At 36.3% G+C, this 15,901-nt stretch overlaps 1 protein-coding gene across 3 annotated transcripts in view; it reads right to left on the reverse strand.

Moving 5' to 3' along the window:
- TMTC1 (transmembrane O-mannosyltransferase targeting cadherins 1) overlaps positions 1-15,901 on the reverse strand; it is a 291,956-nt gene that overhangs the window by 45,152 nt on the left and 230,903 nt on the right. For all 3 annotated transcript variants that reach the window (XM_056797671.1, XM_007502836.3, XM_007502837.3), the window contains one exon: positions 11,493-11,636. In XM_056797671.1, the coding sequence (XP_056653649.1) occupies positions 11,493-11,636 (144 nt within the window). The remainder of the gene's footprint in view (positions 1-11,492; positions 11,637-15,901) is intronic.

Here is a 15,901-nt window from a genome sequence, read left to right on the forward strand (position 1 = left end):
TGTAAAATGAACTGGAGAAGTAAATGGTAAACCATTCTAGTATCTTTGCCAAAAAAAAGAAAACAATGGATGGATTCACAGAAAGTCAGAATGACTGAAATGACAAAGCAACAACAATACAACCACCTGTTGTGCACAGGAAATTTATTTGTACTTTCTCATGAGCTGAAGGAAAATAATGATGAGGGCAGCCAAGTGGCTCAGTGGATATGGAACCAGGCTTAGATATGGGACATCCTGGTTTCAAATATGGCTCTAGACACTTCCTAGCTGTGTGACCCTAGGCAAGTCACTTAACCCCCATTGCATAGCTCTTACCTCTCTCCTGCCATGGAACCAATACTCAGTATCAATTGTAAGACAGAAGGTAAGAATTTATAAAAAGAAGGGAAAAGAAAATAGTGATGTAAACTTAGCTCCATAGACTTTCACAGAAAAAAAAAACAACACTGCCCATATTAGTTGTTTGAAATGAGGAAAAGAGCCTGAATACCTATTCCAGAAAAAAATCTAAAAATCATGTTAGAGCAAATGATAATCAAGAAACAAAGTGAGAAACTACAAGAACTTCTTCCACATTCTTTTGTACAAAAAGTAAACAAGAATTTCATAGACAATAGGAAAGGGGACCCCAAGCACAGCTGGAATCAGCATAAGCAAACAGTACAATAGCTGCCCAGTATGACTACATACATCTTCAGCCAGCAAAAGTGGAGGCTACTGGAAGACTTGAAGTGATCAGATTAGGATGAGGGAAGGTTTTGTGGGGGTGGGCTGGGGGAGATAATGAGTTTAGATGTCTCTGGGACATCCAATTTGAGATGCAAGGTTGCAAGGTTGAGGTCCGGAGAGAGATTAGAGATGGACAAATAGATGCAGGGATCTGTCATGATAACTGAATTCATAGAATTGATAACACAATGAGATTGTACAGAGTGAAGAATAGAGCCCAATACATAGTCCTGAGAGTCACCCTCTTTTAGAGGGTTTGACCTAGATGACCTAGATGAAGAGCCAGCAAAGAAAAGTGATAAAACAACCAACAGGTAGTTGAATCAGAAGAGAACAGTGAATGAGTGAAGAAAGAAATGAGTAAAAGAATAAGAGGGTGACTGCAGAGAGGTCAACAGAGGGATAAAAGGAAGCAGAATCCCTGGGGGAAATCAGTCATGACTTCCTGTATAAAGCAGAATTTCAGTTGGGTCTTGGAGGACATGAGGGAAGCTAGGAAGTAGGGATGAGGAGGGAAAGCATTCTAGGCATGAGTGACAGCCAGTGAAAATGGCAGCCATCAGGAGATAGAGTATCTTGAGTGAGGAACAGCAAGGAAACTAGCGTTGCTTGTTGCAGTATATTTGGATGAGAGTAATGGGTAAGAAGACAGGAGAGATAGGAAGCAACCAAGTTATAACACACACATACATAAACCATGTAAACTACAAGGTATTGTAGGTATTGATTTAATTTTGTCATTTGTATTCTCAGCACCTGCCCCAAGACCTGGATCATATTAGGAGCTTGGTAAATTCTTGTTGAGTGACTGTCTGTATTGTTGATGTATGTCAATTATCTGGGATGCTAGGATAATCATCCTTCCTATTTAACACCTTGATGTTTCCAGCTATTGAAGCTTTAAAGTGCACTAAGACTTTTGAAACATCCTATATACTTTTCTTTTAATAGATAAAATTTTTAACCCTTACTTTCTGTCTTAGAATCAATTCAAAGGTAGAACAGGAAAGGCAAGATAACTGGGGTGACTTCTCCAGGGTCCTACAGCCATGCAGTATATGAAGCCAGATTTATCCATCCTGACTAGACCTGTTGCTCTATTAGCTGCCCCAACGTCTAACATACTTTCAGATTTCCAGTTTGCTTATGGAATTCAAACTTTATAGCTACAGGGCAGAATAGAACTGCTTTTGGTCTTATTCATAGGGAACATGAAAGCTTTGTGGAAACTACAAGCTCTGCTTCCTGGTCCAAAGAGTGGGAACTTACCCACTATTCCTCTTGTTCCCAACTGTCAGACTCTGTCTTAGAAATGGAACAGGATTTTGGGAGGGAAAAGCTTGAGAGGCATCCTGGCACAGAGGTGGGATAGCCACGTAGGTAGCAGCAGGTAGAGCTGTCTTGCCTAGTTAGTCAGATCAACAGAATGCCTTTTGACTTTGTACAAAGGTGTGGTAGTAAGAAGCTTTGATGATTCAATGAATGAGTGTGCAAAGGCCCGAGCATAAAACAATGATAGGCCAGGAGAAGATGTACAAAAAATGTCACAATAATTTTGTTTGACTCTTCTTCCACACAGATAGAGTTCAAGGGCGGGAGGCACTACTTCCTGTTATTGGACTGGTCATTTATTTTCCATTTCCATCTTCCCTTCTAGGCTATTTGAATGGCAACCAGTATGGAGACGTTAGTTTTTCTTTGTATGTTTACATTCCTTTCTAAGACATTTAAACTATGATTTTTTTTTTGTTAGTCCACAAGCATTTATATACTATGTGCTAACATTGTTTTCTTAGCACAATGTCATTTATATATATGTATATATAGGCAAAAAAGTCTCTGTCCTCCAGGAACTCCTATTTCACAGGGTTGTTGTAAGGAACAAATGAGATCTATGCTGATAGTTGGAATACTATTAGCTTCTATTATAACATATTCTTAGTGTATTGTCACAGAGATTTTATAAGAACGTAAGTTTTGGGGTCAGTAGATGCTGACGTCAGTCACTGCATTCCTTTGAATCTCCTTGTCACTTTCATCAGACTTCTACAGATTGGCCAGATTCACAGAATCTCAGAGGGGAAAGCCCCTCAAAGTTTATTTAGTTCACCCTGTACTTAACCAAGAATTCCCTTTATAACCTTCCAAACAAGTACTCGTCTCACTTTTGCTTAAGGATCTCTAGTAAAGGTGAACCTAATCCTTCCTGAGGGAAACCATTCCACTTTGGAATATCTCTAATTACTAGGGATTTTTTCCTTACAATAGCCTAAATCTATCTCTACAATTTTGACTCATTCCTTCTAAATTGTTTTCTCTTAGATCCATTAAACATGTTAAGCTTTAGAAAGGGTCCAGTCACCCTTCTCAATTTTGTCTTCTTAACTACCACAGAGAACTTAGCAGCATCTGGCACATAGTATGTATTTAACAAAATGCATGGTTATTTGACTTAGCTATATTAATGTTGAAAAATCGAATACACTCTGCATTTGTTAACCTCCTTCCAGTTTCAGTATATAGATTTTGAGAACATTTGGCTGAGTTGGCTTTCATTCCAAGCTGTGTGACATTCAATCATCTTCTTACAAATATTTCATGAATGAATTCTAAACCAGCGTTCTCCTTTTGTGCCATCTCAGTCTTCTTGGCAAGGAGATCTAAGGTGTTTCCTAAGCTCTTATATATCCCATGTGTAAATGCAGCAAGAAATGCCATTTTATAGAACACTTAATCTCTGAGAAAAACTCATGAGAAATAAAGGCTGTCCTCAGCAGATTTGGGTTCTATATAAGAATGAATTTCTACTCCTTCAGAAAACTAGAATGGATTTTTTGCATAATAACCACCCAAAGCCTTTTCCAATAATAGGTAGAATTTATATAATGCTTTACAATAACACAACATATGTCAACTCATTTAACATCTATGTAAGATAGCCGCTATTATTCCCATTTTATAAATGAAAAAGCCAAGGCATTGATGTTAATACACAAGGGTTGTACAGAGAGTATATGAGGTAGGATTTGAAGTCAGATTCCCCTAACTCCAAGACCTGTGCTCTATCCACTGTACCACCCAGCTGTTGGTTTGTGAAGCATGTGCCATGTGCCAGTAGTTAAAAAAAGTGAAGGTATTTACTACACTTTGGAAGCTTTCAGAATAAGCTAAACAACATAGAGAAGGCATTATATTAGACTTGCTATCCATTTACTAAATGATGTATGTCCATTCTTGGGTAAAATAAATAAGAAGTGAAAGCAATACAAATATTGATAAGCAAAGCTGTACCATACATCTCATGGGAGGAGGTACATATGAAGATGAATGTTTAGGCAGTAATAAACTAATGGCAATTTCTTACTTCTCTTTCAGTTAACATAAGAAAGCCTTTTGAGGATTTGGAAACTAAAAAAAAAATTTTTTTTAAAGCAAAGGCGAAGGCTCAGAAAGCCATGTTAGAGGAATTCCAAATGGAACATCATGATATTTATCAGCAATGAGAATGAATGATTCATTCATGCCGACAGTCTTAAAATGTTTTTTTTAGTATTCTTCATAATTTTTAATGATTTACTTATTTGGATGCTATAATTAGTGAATTTAAGAAGCATGTAAATAACTTGGCAAGGGCAGCATGGTATAATCAAAGGGGACTTGATTTGGAGTCAAAGGAACTGGGTTCAAATTCTGTCTCTGCTCAAGAATTTCTGTCACTTTAACTAAGTCACTTAACCTAATTTGAGCCTCAGTTTTCTCATCTAAAACAATAATAAGATTAGAGGATATATAAGATCTGTTAGGAATTAAATCAATAGGCTGTTTTGTGCCATCTTACAGACAAACCTGGACTTACCCAATTTAAATAATGCAATTGTTTATGCATGTAGATACAGTTTCTACATAGTTCATACAGATTATATACACACAAGCACACATATAAACATAGAGATAGACAGATAGACCAATGACAGATAGATAGATAGGTCTGTAGACTCCACTCAACCAAGCCAATCAATTAACAGCACATAGTATTTCCAGTTTGATAATCATTGAAAAGAATGTCATGAATCCCTTCTGAAAAACAATCAAATCATTTGATATTGGAAGAAAAGATGCTATTATTTCCAAACCACAATGAATATTTCATCTGAGTATTATAACCAAGGAGAAACTGGATCTCATTCCTAAGGAGCAAGTTGCCATGATTAACAGTTGTGGCTTTATAGGGAGGGGCTTTATCCTCATTCATGCAATGGCAGGAATATTTCTCCATATGTTAAGTAAGAATATTTGCATCAGTCATATTTTCATGGATCTTATTAGATGATATAAGATATCCACACCATATTTTTCTTTCAACAAACAATCAAGGACTTGTTAGTCTGTCAATTTGGAAAAACTTTTAGACTTCTTGTCTATCATTTCATGGCACATTTTTATAAACTGAAAACAGATGCTCCCTTGACAACAAAAGTATAGGCACTTCAGGCAATTGAATTAATGCCATTTTCAGAAATATACTGATTAAATGAACCACTTGGAGACAGACAAATTCCTTGTAAAATACAGTATGAACTTGGATTGTTGTGCAAGCCCTCTTATTTGCTATTTCCTCAAAAGGGTCTGAAAAATATTTAAATATTAGATTCAACCACTGCTAATAAAAAAGAGGATTTTGAGGGTTAAAGATTATACAGCTATATTTATTTTTATAACCATTTTCTATAGGTTTATTATTCATTCTGAAAAATAATCTTCCTCATAGAGCAAAAAGAAATTAGATATAAATATATATAAATAAATACAGAGGTTATATTTTAGTCAGTCAGTCAATAAGTATTTATTAAGCTCTTGCTATGTGCCAGGCATTGTGCTAAGTATTGGGGATAGAAAGGCAAAAGATAATTCTTGATTTCAAGGATCTGAGAGTCTAGTGGAGGAGATGACATGCAAATAACTATACAAATAAAAAATATACAGGCTAAATTGAAGATAATCAATAGAGGGAAAGCACTGGAATCCAAAGAGCAGCCTGGTGACATAGTGGATAGAATGCTGGGCTTGGGGTCAGGAAGACCTGAATTCAAATCTGGATTCAGATACTTATTAGCTGTATGCCTTGGCAAAGTTACTTAACTCTGCCTTAGTTTCCTCATCTGTCAAATGAGCTGGAGAAAGAAATGGCTAACCGCTCTAATATCTTTGCCAATAAAACCTCAAATGGGGTCACTAAAAAATTGAAACAACTAAACTACAAATAGGAAGATAATATTGATAGGTTAGTGGAAAACGGCATGGAGTGGGGAAAAGACTTAAGCCAAGGAGACCAACCAGTAGGCTATTAAAATAGTCCAAGCCTAAGATGAAGTGGTAAGAGACTATACCAAGGTGGTTACAGTGTCAGAAGAGAAAAGGTGACATACATGTTTGGCAACAGATCTGGAGTGGAGTAAGGGACATTTAGGAGTCAAGAATGACATCTAGGTTTCCATCCTGGGTGACAGGAAGGATGTTGGTACCCTTGAGAGCAATAGGAAAATTCAGAAGTGGAAAAAGTTTGTGGGGAAAGAGGTCAATTAAAGTTATTGTTTAAGTTTGAATTTAAGATGTCTATAAGATATCCAGTCCTAGCCTCTTCCCTGACCTCCATACTCACATTTACTTTATGGACATTTTATATACTATTTCATATGAATTTCTTTGCGTTCAAAACAATTTCAAAATCCAAAATATTATATATTTTAGAAAGAGGAATCCATTGTCTAAAATTATAATCTAATAATGACTATGACTAAGTATTCTGTCCATTATAATCATTACAGATTTATAGTAGTCTTGTGCATTCCTGGCTATGGTTTCTTAGAACTTGAATTTTTTTCTTTCTGAATGATTACACTAAATTTTCTTTGATTTTAAAGGTCTGAATCTGGCTACAACATTTCTTTCAGAAGGTGATCATTAATTCTTCCTATTTTTATTTTCCTCTCTATTTCTAATAGATATGGTCAAGCTCTGTTTACCAGAGATCAGTCAAGGCATCGCTATATATATGTTGTCCCTAGAGTCTAGAAGACCATTAGCCATCTTCTTGTGTAGTCCTGAACTAGAAAGGAATTTGCTAGTCTTTCTCTTTTGTCTCATTGTTTTGTACTAGTGTTAAGTGCTACCATTTCTTGGAGCCACAGGTAAGAGCTATGTGCCAGTTAGACACCAAAGGAGGAAAGCAGTTCCATGAATATCCCCTGCACACTTGGAGTCAGACAATATGGGTGGATTCAAATAAGGACCTTAATGCTTACTATCTGTGTGACCTTCAGCAAATTATTCTACTTCCAGAGACCTTAGTTTCCTCATCCATAAAAAGAGAACATTGAATTGGACATCCTTTAAAATCTCTTCCAAATGTATGAGCTGACTATATGCCTACAGTTCTCCAATTCTTTTAATTGAAATGTTTGGTCACTAAGTCCATTCCTGTATTATTTCAAACTCTGATTTAATATTACCTAAAGTGTATAGAAGTTTAGAAGGATGACGAAGTCTTTTAAAGGGAACAGATTTTAGTTGCAGTGGGAAAATACTATGAAGGCTAAGGGAGTGAACAGATTATTTCCACAACAAGGGAAATCACTGGCAATCCTTCCAGTTGGCAACATAGCCTGGACTATTTAACCATTCTGCCTCAGAAATGTTTATACAAGGGAAGAAAATGTAGAGAATGTAAACAAAGCCAGAGGCTCATTAAAGCACAACTATCACCCACAGTGCTTCCTGTGCAAATTTGTCTTCTGGCCTCAGCAATGTTTATTGCATCCAGAATGGAAAAATACAGGCTTGTGAAAAGGTTACTTCCCTTGCAAAGCAAAAGATTCCACTCTGTAAATTTCAAAACAACCAGCTCATGTTCAGATGAGGAGCTGGAGTGATTCCCATAAAAACATGTCAGTAACATAATTACTGCTTTAACATTTTTTTTCTCTTTCTAATGAACTCTGAAGATCCAGAGAGATAAGGAGCAATCTCAATGCTATTTCACAGATAAAAATGTCTCAGTTTATGCAATATAGCTAATTCTAGAATTCTGAGTTAAAATTTTTTTAAACCAGTGTTTGAAGTTGGAGCCAAAATGGCAGAGGAGAGAGAGCAACCAAGCCAAACTCTCAATATTCCCCTCTAAACAATTTTAAAATAATGCCTCAAATCAAATTGTGGAGTGGCATAGCCAACAAAATGTCAAAGCAGAGACTTTCAAGCCTCTCCATGGAAGGGAAAGGAGGAGGCTCGTGACCTTCCCCTAGCCCTACTTCGTGACAGCTATGAGCCATGGATGCTAAAGCACATGTTCCACCTAGGAGAGTTTGAAATAATACAGGAATGGACTTAGTGACCAAACCCTGCCTACATAATTTCCTTCAGGCCCACTCCACATTGGCTGGGCTCATCTTCCAACTGGTGGCCTTCTTTTCCTTTGCTTTTCATAGTGAATATAGAGAAGCAACTCATACCAATTTACAAGCCAGGGTGCTCTAGACTTTAATAGACTCATAAAGTCCATTTGGGGATTACTGTTTGGTTGCCTGTACTTAGGAAAGAAGCATAAAGCCAAGGTGTTAAGACCCATAGACATTGTTATATAATATATTAGTATATTTATATACAAATATATATTACATGAAAGTATTTGTATATTTCAAATATAAATATATTTGTATAATTAATATAATAGAGAGCATCATATATTTTATATACATTATGTATGTATGTATACAGACACATATACAATCTAATACCTTCCATTGATTCTAAGACAGAAGAGCAGTAAGGACCAGAAATAGAAATTAAGTGACTTTCCCAGGGTCACACAGCTAGGAAGTGACTGATGCCAGCTTTGAAACCAAGAACTCCTGTCTCCAGGTCTGGCTCTCTATCACTGAGCCACCAACTTATCCCTGAGCAGGCTGGTTTTAGAAAAATATGAAAAGGCTTTCATGAAATATTAAAGAGCCAAAGAAGCAGAAGGAAAATAATATTGTAAATAATAACAGCAATATTGTTTGTAGAATAACTGTTAAGGTCCACCTTCAGAGAAAGGACTGATAAAGTACACAGACTAGTCACATACATTTTTGTATGTGGATATAAATGGTAGCCTTTTCTAATGTTGAATGGGGGAGTAAGAGAGTTCAGAACTTAAAATATAATAAAAAATAAAATAAACAAAAAGTTATTATGAACTTGAGGCTCCACAAGCAGAGGGAAATCAACAACATAAATGAAAATTAAGTTCTAGATTTAATAGAGTTAAACTCTTAAGGGAAAATAACAAGAGGCCAAGAGAAGGGTCATTTAGGGTATCATCTAAAGCTCTAAGAGATTTTAAAAAACCTTGTAGGCCAAAACCAAGCAAATATGCTCTATGGGGAAACAATTTCCCTTGCTAAAGCACCACAACAGGAAATAGTTCCCTTGCTTCTCTACTATTCCTTTTTTATTGTATATTCTTTATTGGTGCCTTTTTCAAAAAAGGAAATCATAGTTTTCTCCAGAATCCTCCCAGAGATCCATCCCATATAACAAATAGTAATTTTTGAAGAAAATAAAAAGGAAAATATTAGCATAGCATTGAAAAGTACAAAAGCATTTATAATATGCAATATCTGTGGAGCTCCCACCTCTATGAAGGAGTGGGTCCTCTCATATCTCTTCATTTGAGTCATAATTAATTTTTATATTTTTTTGCTACATTAACTTTTGATTTTTTTGAGTGTGGTTGTTCTTTCCACTTACAAGGTTATAGTCATTGTGTATATTGTTCTCTTGGCTCTGTGCATCAGTTTATGTATACCTTTCCATGCTTCTCTGTATTCATTACAAACATTTCTTACAGGACAATAAAATTCCAACACATTCATGCACCACAGTTTTTTAACCATTTCCTGATCAACAGATATCTACTTTTTTCCACTTCCTTGCTATCAGCCAAAGTGATGTTTTATAATATTTTTGTGTATATGGGTACTGCAAACTAGCTGGATCTGTAAATTACATCTGTCCTATTTGTCACAGGCAGAATAGTTGGAGGATGATGAAGACATTTAAAAAAATAAAGTACTTTAGAAAGATAAAACTTTGAGAGCTAAGATTTGGACCTGTGATTTAACCAATACAGAGAATCCTAATGAGGAAATTCCTTTTTGTTATAAGTCTGGGTGACTGAGAGGATAATAGTGGCCTTGACAGTAACAGGGAAGTTAGAAGGAGGTAAAGAAATTTCAAGAGGAAAGATATCAAGTTCTATTTTGGACATGTGTGACATCTAGTTCAAAATGTACAGTAGGCAGTTGGAGAGATGGGCTTTTCTCATCTGCTCACCTCTTAGCAACATCATGAAGAAAGCAATGTTGAATGGAAATAGTTTTATTTGGTGGTAATCACTTCATGTTCTGTCATGAGGCCTGATTCTATTTCCTCCTCTTACCATGGCCTCTCCCTTCCTAAGACAGTGTTATCCTTTCCCTGTTTTTAATATCTCTCCTACTACTGAGTTCTTAACGCCCTTTATGACTTGTGATCCCTTCTCCTGGGAGGGATGTAAACTTTCAAGTCACAACCATTTTTTGGAGAAAATGGTCTTATGTAAAATTTCCCCAGATAAAACCACAGATTCTTTCTCCTCCTAGAACAGGAATGTTTTTTAAGGGTATCCTTTTTTTTTTCTCTTCTATGAAGACACACACACACACACACACACACACATACACACACACGTGCGCGTTTCCTTTATCTAATCCCCTTTTTCAATGGCATAGTGATATAAACAGCTCAATCATCAATGATTAAGCAGAAGGATGGGTGGGCATAAGGACATGAAGATGAGGGAATTGTTTCCACAATGGGCACTAAAAATTGTATGAGGTTTTGAAAATTTGGACACCTAAACTATTTAGCTCTAAGAGAAGGTTGTGCTGTTCTAACTAAAGGAGTGTTAAATGAAGAACTAGAAAAAAAGCTATCCAACCTATTGGGGAATGGCTTGACAAACTGTATATGAAAATACTGGGATATTACTCTACAATTGTGTTGGCAAAGGTGTGGCAGCCCAAGGGGGCTGCTCCGTTCCCCTGCTCCACAGTGTCTGAGGACATTTTTCATATGCCCTATCCTTCTGCCCATCTAGTCAAATGCAACTTCCTCCCTCTGCTGCCTGGGATAATGTGGGGCAGGGGGCTGGAGGGTACTCACAGGGGCAGCTTGACGTTGTAGTTTGGGCACGTAATCTCAAAAAGGTTTGCCAATGCTGTTTTACAATAATTTTAAAAAACATCAGATGACTTCTATGAACTGGGATACAGAATAAAGTGAATAGAACCAACAGAACAATGAACATACTATTAAAATGAAGTCAAATTCTGGGTAATTTTAGTAACCAAATCATCCGAGAGAACAAGCAACATACTTCACTACTCCCAGTAGAAAGGTAGAAAATTAGCATAGACAAAATATTATATTCAATGACCATATCAGTTGCATTTGCCTACTTGTTTTTCTTAGTTCTGAGAGAGGATTCAATTTGTTTTTGGAGGAGTATAAGGAGGGAATGGTATATCTAGAAATTATTTTAATATAAATTTTAAAATCATTAATAAAATACATACATATGTATGTGTATGTGTATATACATATTTAACTGTGCTAAAAATAAAAGGCATCATTAAATTCATATTGTCATTTAATTTCTGATAAATTATTCAACTTACTTGAGTAAATTTCCAAGATTGAAAAGAGCTCGGTTATGCTGTGGGTTTAGCTGTAGAGCCCTTTGGTAGTACTCCTTTGCTTCTGTTGTATCTTTGGTCAGTGTTCCAAGGTTGTTCAGGGCACTTGCATGATGGGGATACAACCTAGGAATATAGAAATTTCAAGTTATGATGTTCAAAATGATTTTTTATATCAAATGAAGTACACTTCTTCCCTTCCCATATTTCCCTGCTAAAAATCATACATGGAAATTGTCTTCTTCTTCCTTTCAGTAAGGCTGATTCATAAATATGCCTATAGTTATTGGGCTAAAAAAGGTCTTTGGACTGTTTAATTGTATATCTTAAATTTATAGGTCAAGAAACTGAAGTCTACAGAGGTAAAATGATTTGCCAAAGGCCATATAGCCAATTAGTAAAAAGCTGGGCCTAAAAACCAAGTTATTCAGACTCTTTTTTTAAGTGAATGCTCAGCTGATTTCAAGTATTTTGGTGTACAATATATTACGTCAGTAATATATTTGTGGTTTGATATGTGTAATTAGAAGTTCAAATTTTGCACACTTTCATAAGACTTTCTCTGTCTGGAGAGAATGATTAATCAAAAATGTATGGCTGTTTAAGAGCAGAGTTGATGTGAGAACCTGGGAGAAGAGACTTTCTTCTTTTTTATTTTAAGAAAGGTTCCAAACTTTTTTTAGAGAAAAATCCTAAGAGAAAGAGAACAGACTTTAGGAGATGACAGATATGTAGAGGAGCTTGTTTCTAGGAAATTTCCCCTTGAGTTAGCCTCGGTGCTCAACTCTGATTTCTCTTTGTTATCTGTTTGGATAAATGTATTTATTCACTATTTGTGATTTTTTTTTGTGCAACTAGCATTTTGTGTAACTTTCATTTTCTTCCCCTGCATCTTATAGTTACAATAAATAGGGTGTTTTTTTTTTTTTGTATAATCAGTTTCCAGCAGATTTTTTTCAACTGCCAAGACCAGCCATTTTATCCAACTGCTAACAATGGATTCTCATAAAACCTAATAGCCTACCTACAACTATTGACAACTCTTGATATCAATACCAAATCAATATAAAGGTCAATATTCTCCATAACAAGTGGTGAATCACAAAAGGACAACAACCAACAAAAGAGATAGTGTTTATTTTAGGAGAAATACAGATAGTTTTTCTCTTCAGCACCACAGGGGGAGCTGTTTTCTCTCAACTGTCAGAAGCATTCTCAGAGTGAGAGACAGGGGCTGCATTTAGTGAAAGAAAATAGAGAATATGGTACTCTACAATAATATGAATATGGGGAATATAACCCAAATATTTACCAAGAAAATACCAGGGTGTATTAATGAGATACCAGTATAACAGGCGATATTGGATTTACTTTGCCTTACATGACTGGATATATTAAAGTGGATTCCACTAGGTGGTTGTGGAATATTGGTAGAGCTTATGATTAGAATGTCTATACAGTACATCCTAAATTTTAGAAAAATTAAAATTAATGTACAATAATAAAAATATTATAGTTTAAGGAAATTTATTAAAGATCATTAGAAATAAAGGAATAAAAGGGATACAAAATTTTTTAAAATGATGTACCCATAGCTAATTGGCCTATTTAAAATCCTCATGCTTACCACGACCATCCTTACCATGTAAGGATAATTTTAGCATTGTGACTTAAAAATCTAAATTTAATTGGTCGCCATGGGAAATCTCAAATAATAAAATACCCAAGTCAGCTGGAAATTTTATGGTCATTTAAATGATATACTGGAAGAGATTAAGGACTTCTTAAGTTCTTAAGAAGAAGGAAAAGGAGTAGGAGTTCTCCCTCCTGGCTAGTACCGGGTGGGAAGATTAGGAGATCTAGAAAGTAAGGTTTTTGAGTGTGAAGGAGGAAGGAATCAACCAGAACTCCAAAAGGGCTCAGCCAAGATGCCCAAACCTGAATCAGCTCAAGGGCAAACTCACCGCCAATCCCAGACAAATAACTGCCACCACTCCAAGATGTCGGAATGCCTAGCATGCTGCCAGCCAGAGTCGCCTCTCCAGGGAAAGAGAGCAAAGAGAGCCAGTGACGTGCCTTAAATAGATGGTTTTATGTCACTTTCCTGCGTCTCATCTGTACCAATGATAGCTTATCTTGACTTAGGACAGCCCAGGGGTGTGTCTGCTTTTTTTGCACATGTCTGTTGAAGGCCATTTCCTCAGATACTTAACCTTTGAGTATGGTGCACGCATTCTTGACCTTGTTAAACTAATTAGGGTGGAGAAATGTAGAGTTCCCAAGGCCTGATTCTGTTAAACCAAGTATCTCCATTGTTACTGATCAGGAAATAGCTAAATCAGATCTTCTAAAGTATGGCCTGAGTAGGGTGGAGTAGTTTTAAAATTCACAGCCATGAAGCCAAAGAGGCTTGGACCCTCCATGTCACTGCCTAATATCCCTTCTACAGGAAGTATGTAATGACAGGAAATCAGTGAGCTCCCAGGAAATGTGGTTCTTTTTTAGGGTAACAAATTTCCAATTATACAATATAATAACAATACAAAACAAAAAAAGACAACTAAAGGAAAAAGGAAGAGATATGTAAATTTATTACTTGGAGACTATTATAATTAAACAAGGGCAGATTATTGAACAAATGCTAAAGGGCACTAAGCTAGAAGAAGAGACCATAGAATTGAACACTATGGGATGTTTCTTTCCCCTATGTGAAGTACCAGTGTTAACCTCAGAGCAACAACTTATTAATGTTAAGCATCACAAAGGGTTTACCCAAGCTGATATAGACAGCTTTAAGAAGTGTACTCCCTCATTTGAAGAGGAATCTGTGGCTGTGATAAAGAACTTTGAAAAGATAATTTAATCAATTCAACCCTAACTATCTGGACTTTGAAATTTTACTTAATGAGCTTTTGACAAAGTGGGAGAAGGACAAAATTGTGACTGAAACAACTGAATGGTATCTTATGAATCCCAAATGGGAAATTATTTCCCAGGAATGATATAAACAGCTGGTTAAAGCAAGGCAGGCTGTAATTAAAACAGTGCTTGAAGTGGCCAGGGATCTGGACTAAATTTGAGAGAGTGAGGCAAGAAAGTGGAGAGACATCTTCTGCTTTTATGGACAAGCTGATAGATTTAGGAGAATGGTAGCTAGGATTGGACATTTCTGGGGAACGGGATGTAAAGCATTTAAGGAGGCAGTTTGTCAAAAATTCTTGCAAAGTGGTGAAAAATTATTTCTAGCAGCAATGTCCAAACTGGAGTGAAATGGGACTTGATGAATTGAGAAGAGTAGCATCCTACATTTACAATGTGGACAAAGATAAAAATGATGAGGCAAATTCTGAGATAATTGACAAATTGAGGGAAGAAATAAGAGATCTGAAGGTCATACTGAATAAAGAAGAAAAACAGGATAAAGTTATAGCTCCAATGAGGGAATATAGGCCATTGAGGCAGTTTAATAGTCCACAAAGGAATTATAATGAGCCAGGTCCAAGGTGCTTTATGTGTGGTCACAGGGGTTACCTGATGAGGGATTACAGATCCTGGGGACAGTTGTTTCGACAGAATGGGGGGTTCTTTCTCAATAATTTTAGGGGCAATTCATATTATAGACACAACCAAGACAACTGAGGCAGAGGATATAATGGATACAATGGATTTAGAAGCAATGGGTTTGGAAATGCATTTAGGTATGACTATCAAGATAGGAGGAATGATTGTCCAAATGTAGATCAGGGAAATGATCAGACTGTAGCAATGCAATCATATATAAAGAATGGGACCTATCCAAAATAGTCACAAGTGGTTAGTGCCAACATCCAAAAGCAAGAATCCCAAAAGGGTGCACATGGTGGTCAATTATGAAGGTTTTCCAGGGGAGGTGGAGCTGTAAATATTGAAAATGGAAGAATGGGAATAGAGAATTTAGTGATGGAAGCAAATAATTTAGGAACTGAAGGACAGGTAGACGAATATAGGTTTGCTCATTCAGAGATGATGACTGCCATTATCTCAGTCCACAACCCACCAAAAAGCACTGAACCACATGTTACTTTGAAAGTGGGAAACACTTTATGTGATTGCTTGCTTGACATAGGAGCCTCTAAGTCAGTATGGAAAATTCACCCAATGCCCAATGTGATACTGTGGGAACAACAAAATTTGTAGGGATTTTAGGGACACTCCTTGAGGTGAAGAAGCTGCCAATTAGAATGGTTTCCTTGGGATCATTAAGTGAAGATCATTAATTTTTGTTAATGCCCCACTTCTCAATGACTCTTGTGGGAAGGGATTTATTGTGTAAATTGAGGGCAACAATTGTGTATATACCAGACAGTGAGATTTCTTTTGAGCTGCCAAAGGAATCACTAGATTTATTCACA

Source organism: Monodelphis domestica, chromosome 5, assembly GCF_027887165.1.
Source record: "Monodelphis domestica isolate mMonDom1 chromosome 5, mMonDom1.pri, whole genome shotgun sequence".
Taxonomy (NCBI): domain Eukaryota; kingdom Metazoa; phylum Chordata; class Mammalia; order Didelphimorphia; family Didelphidae; genus Monodelphis; species Monodelphis domestica.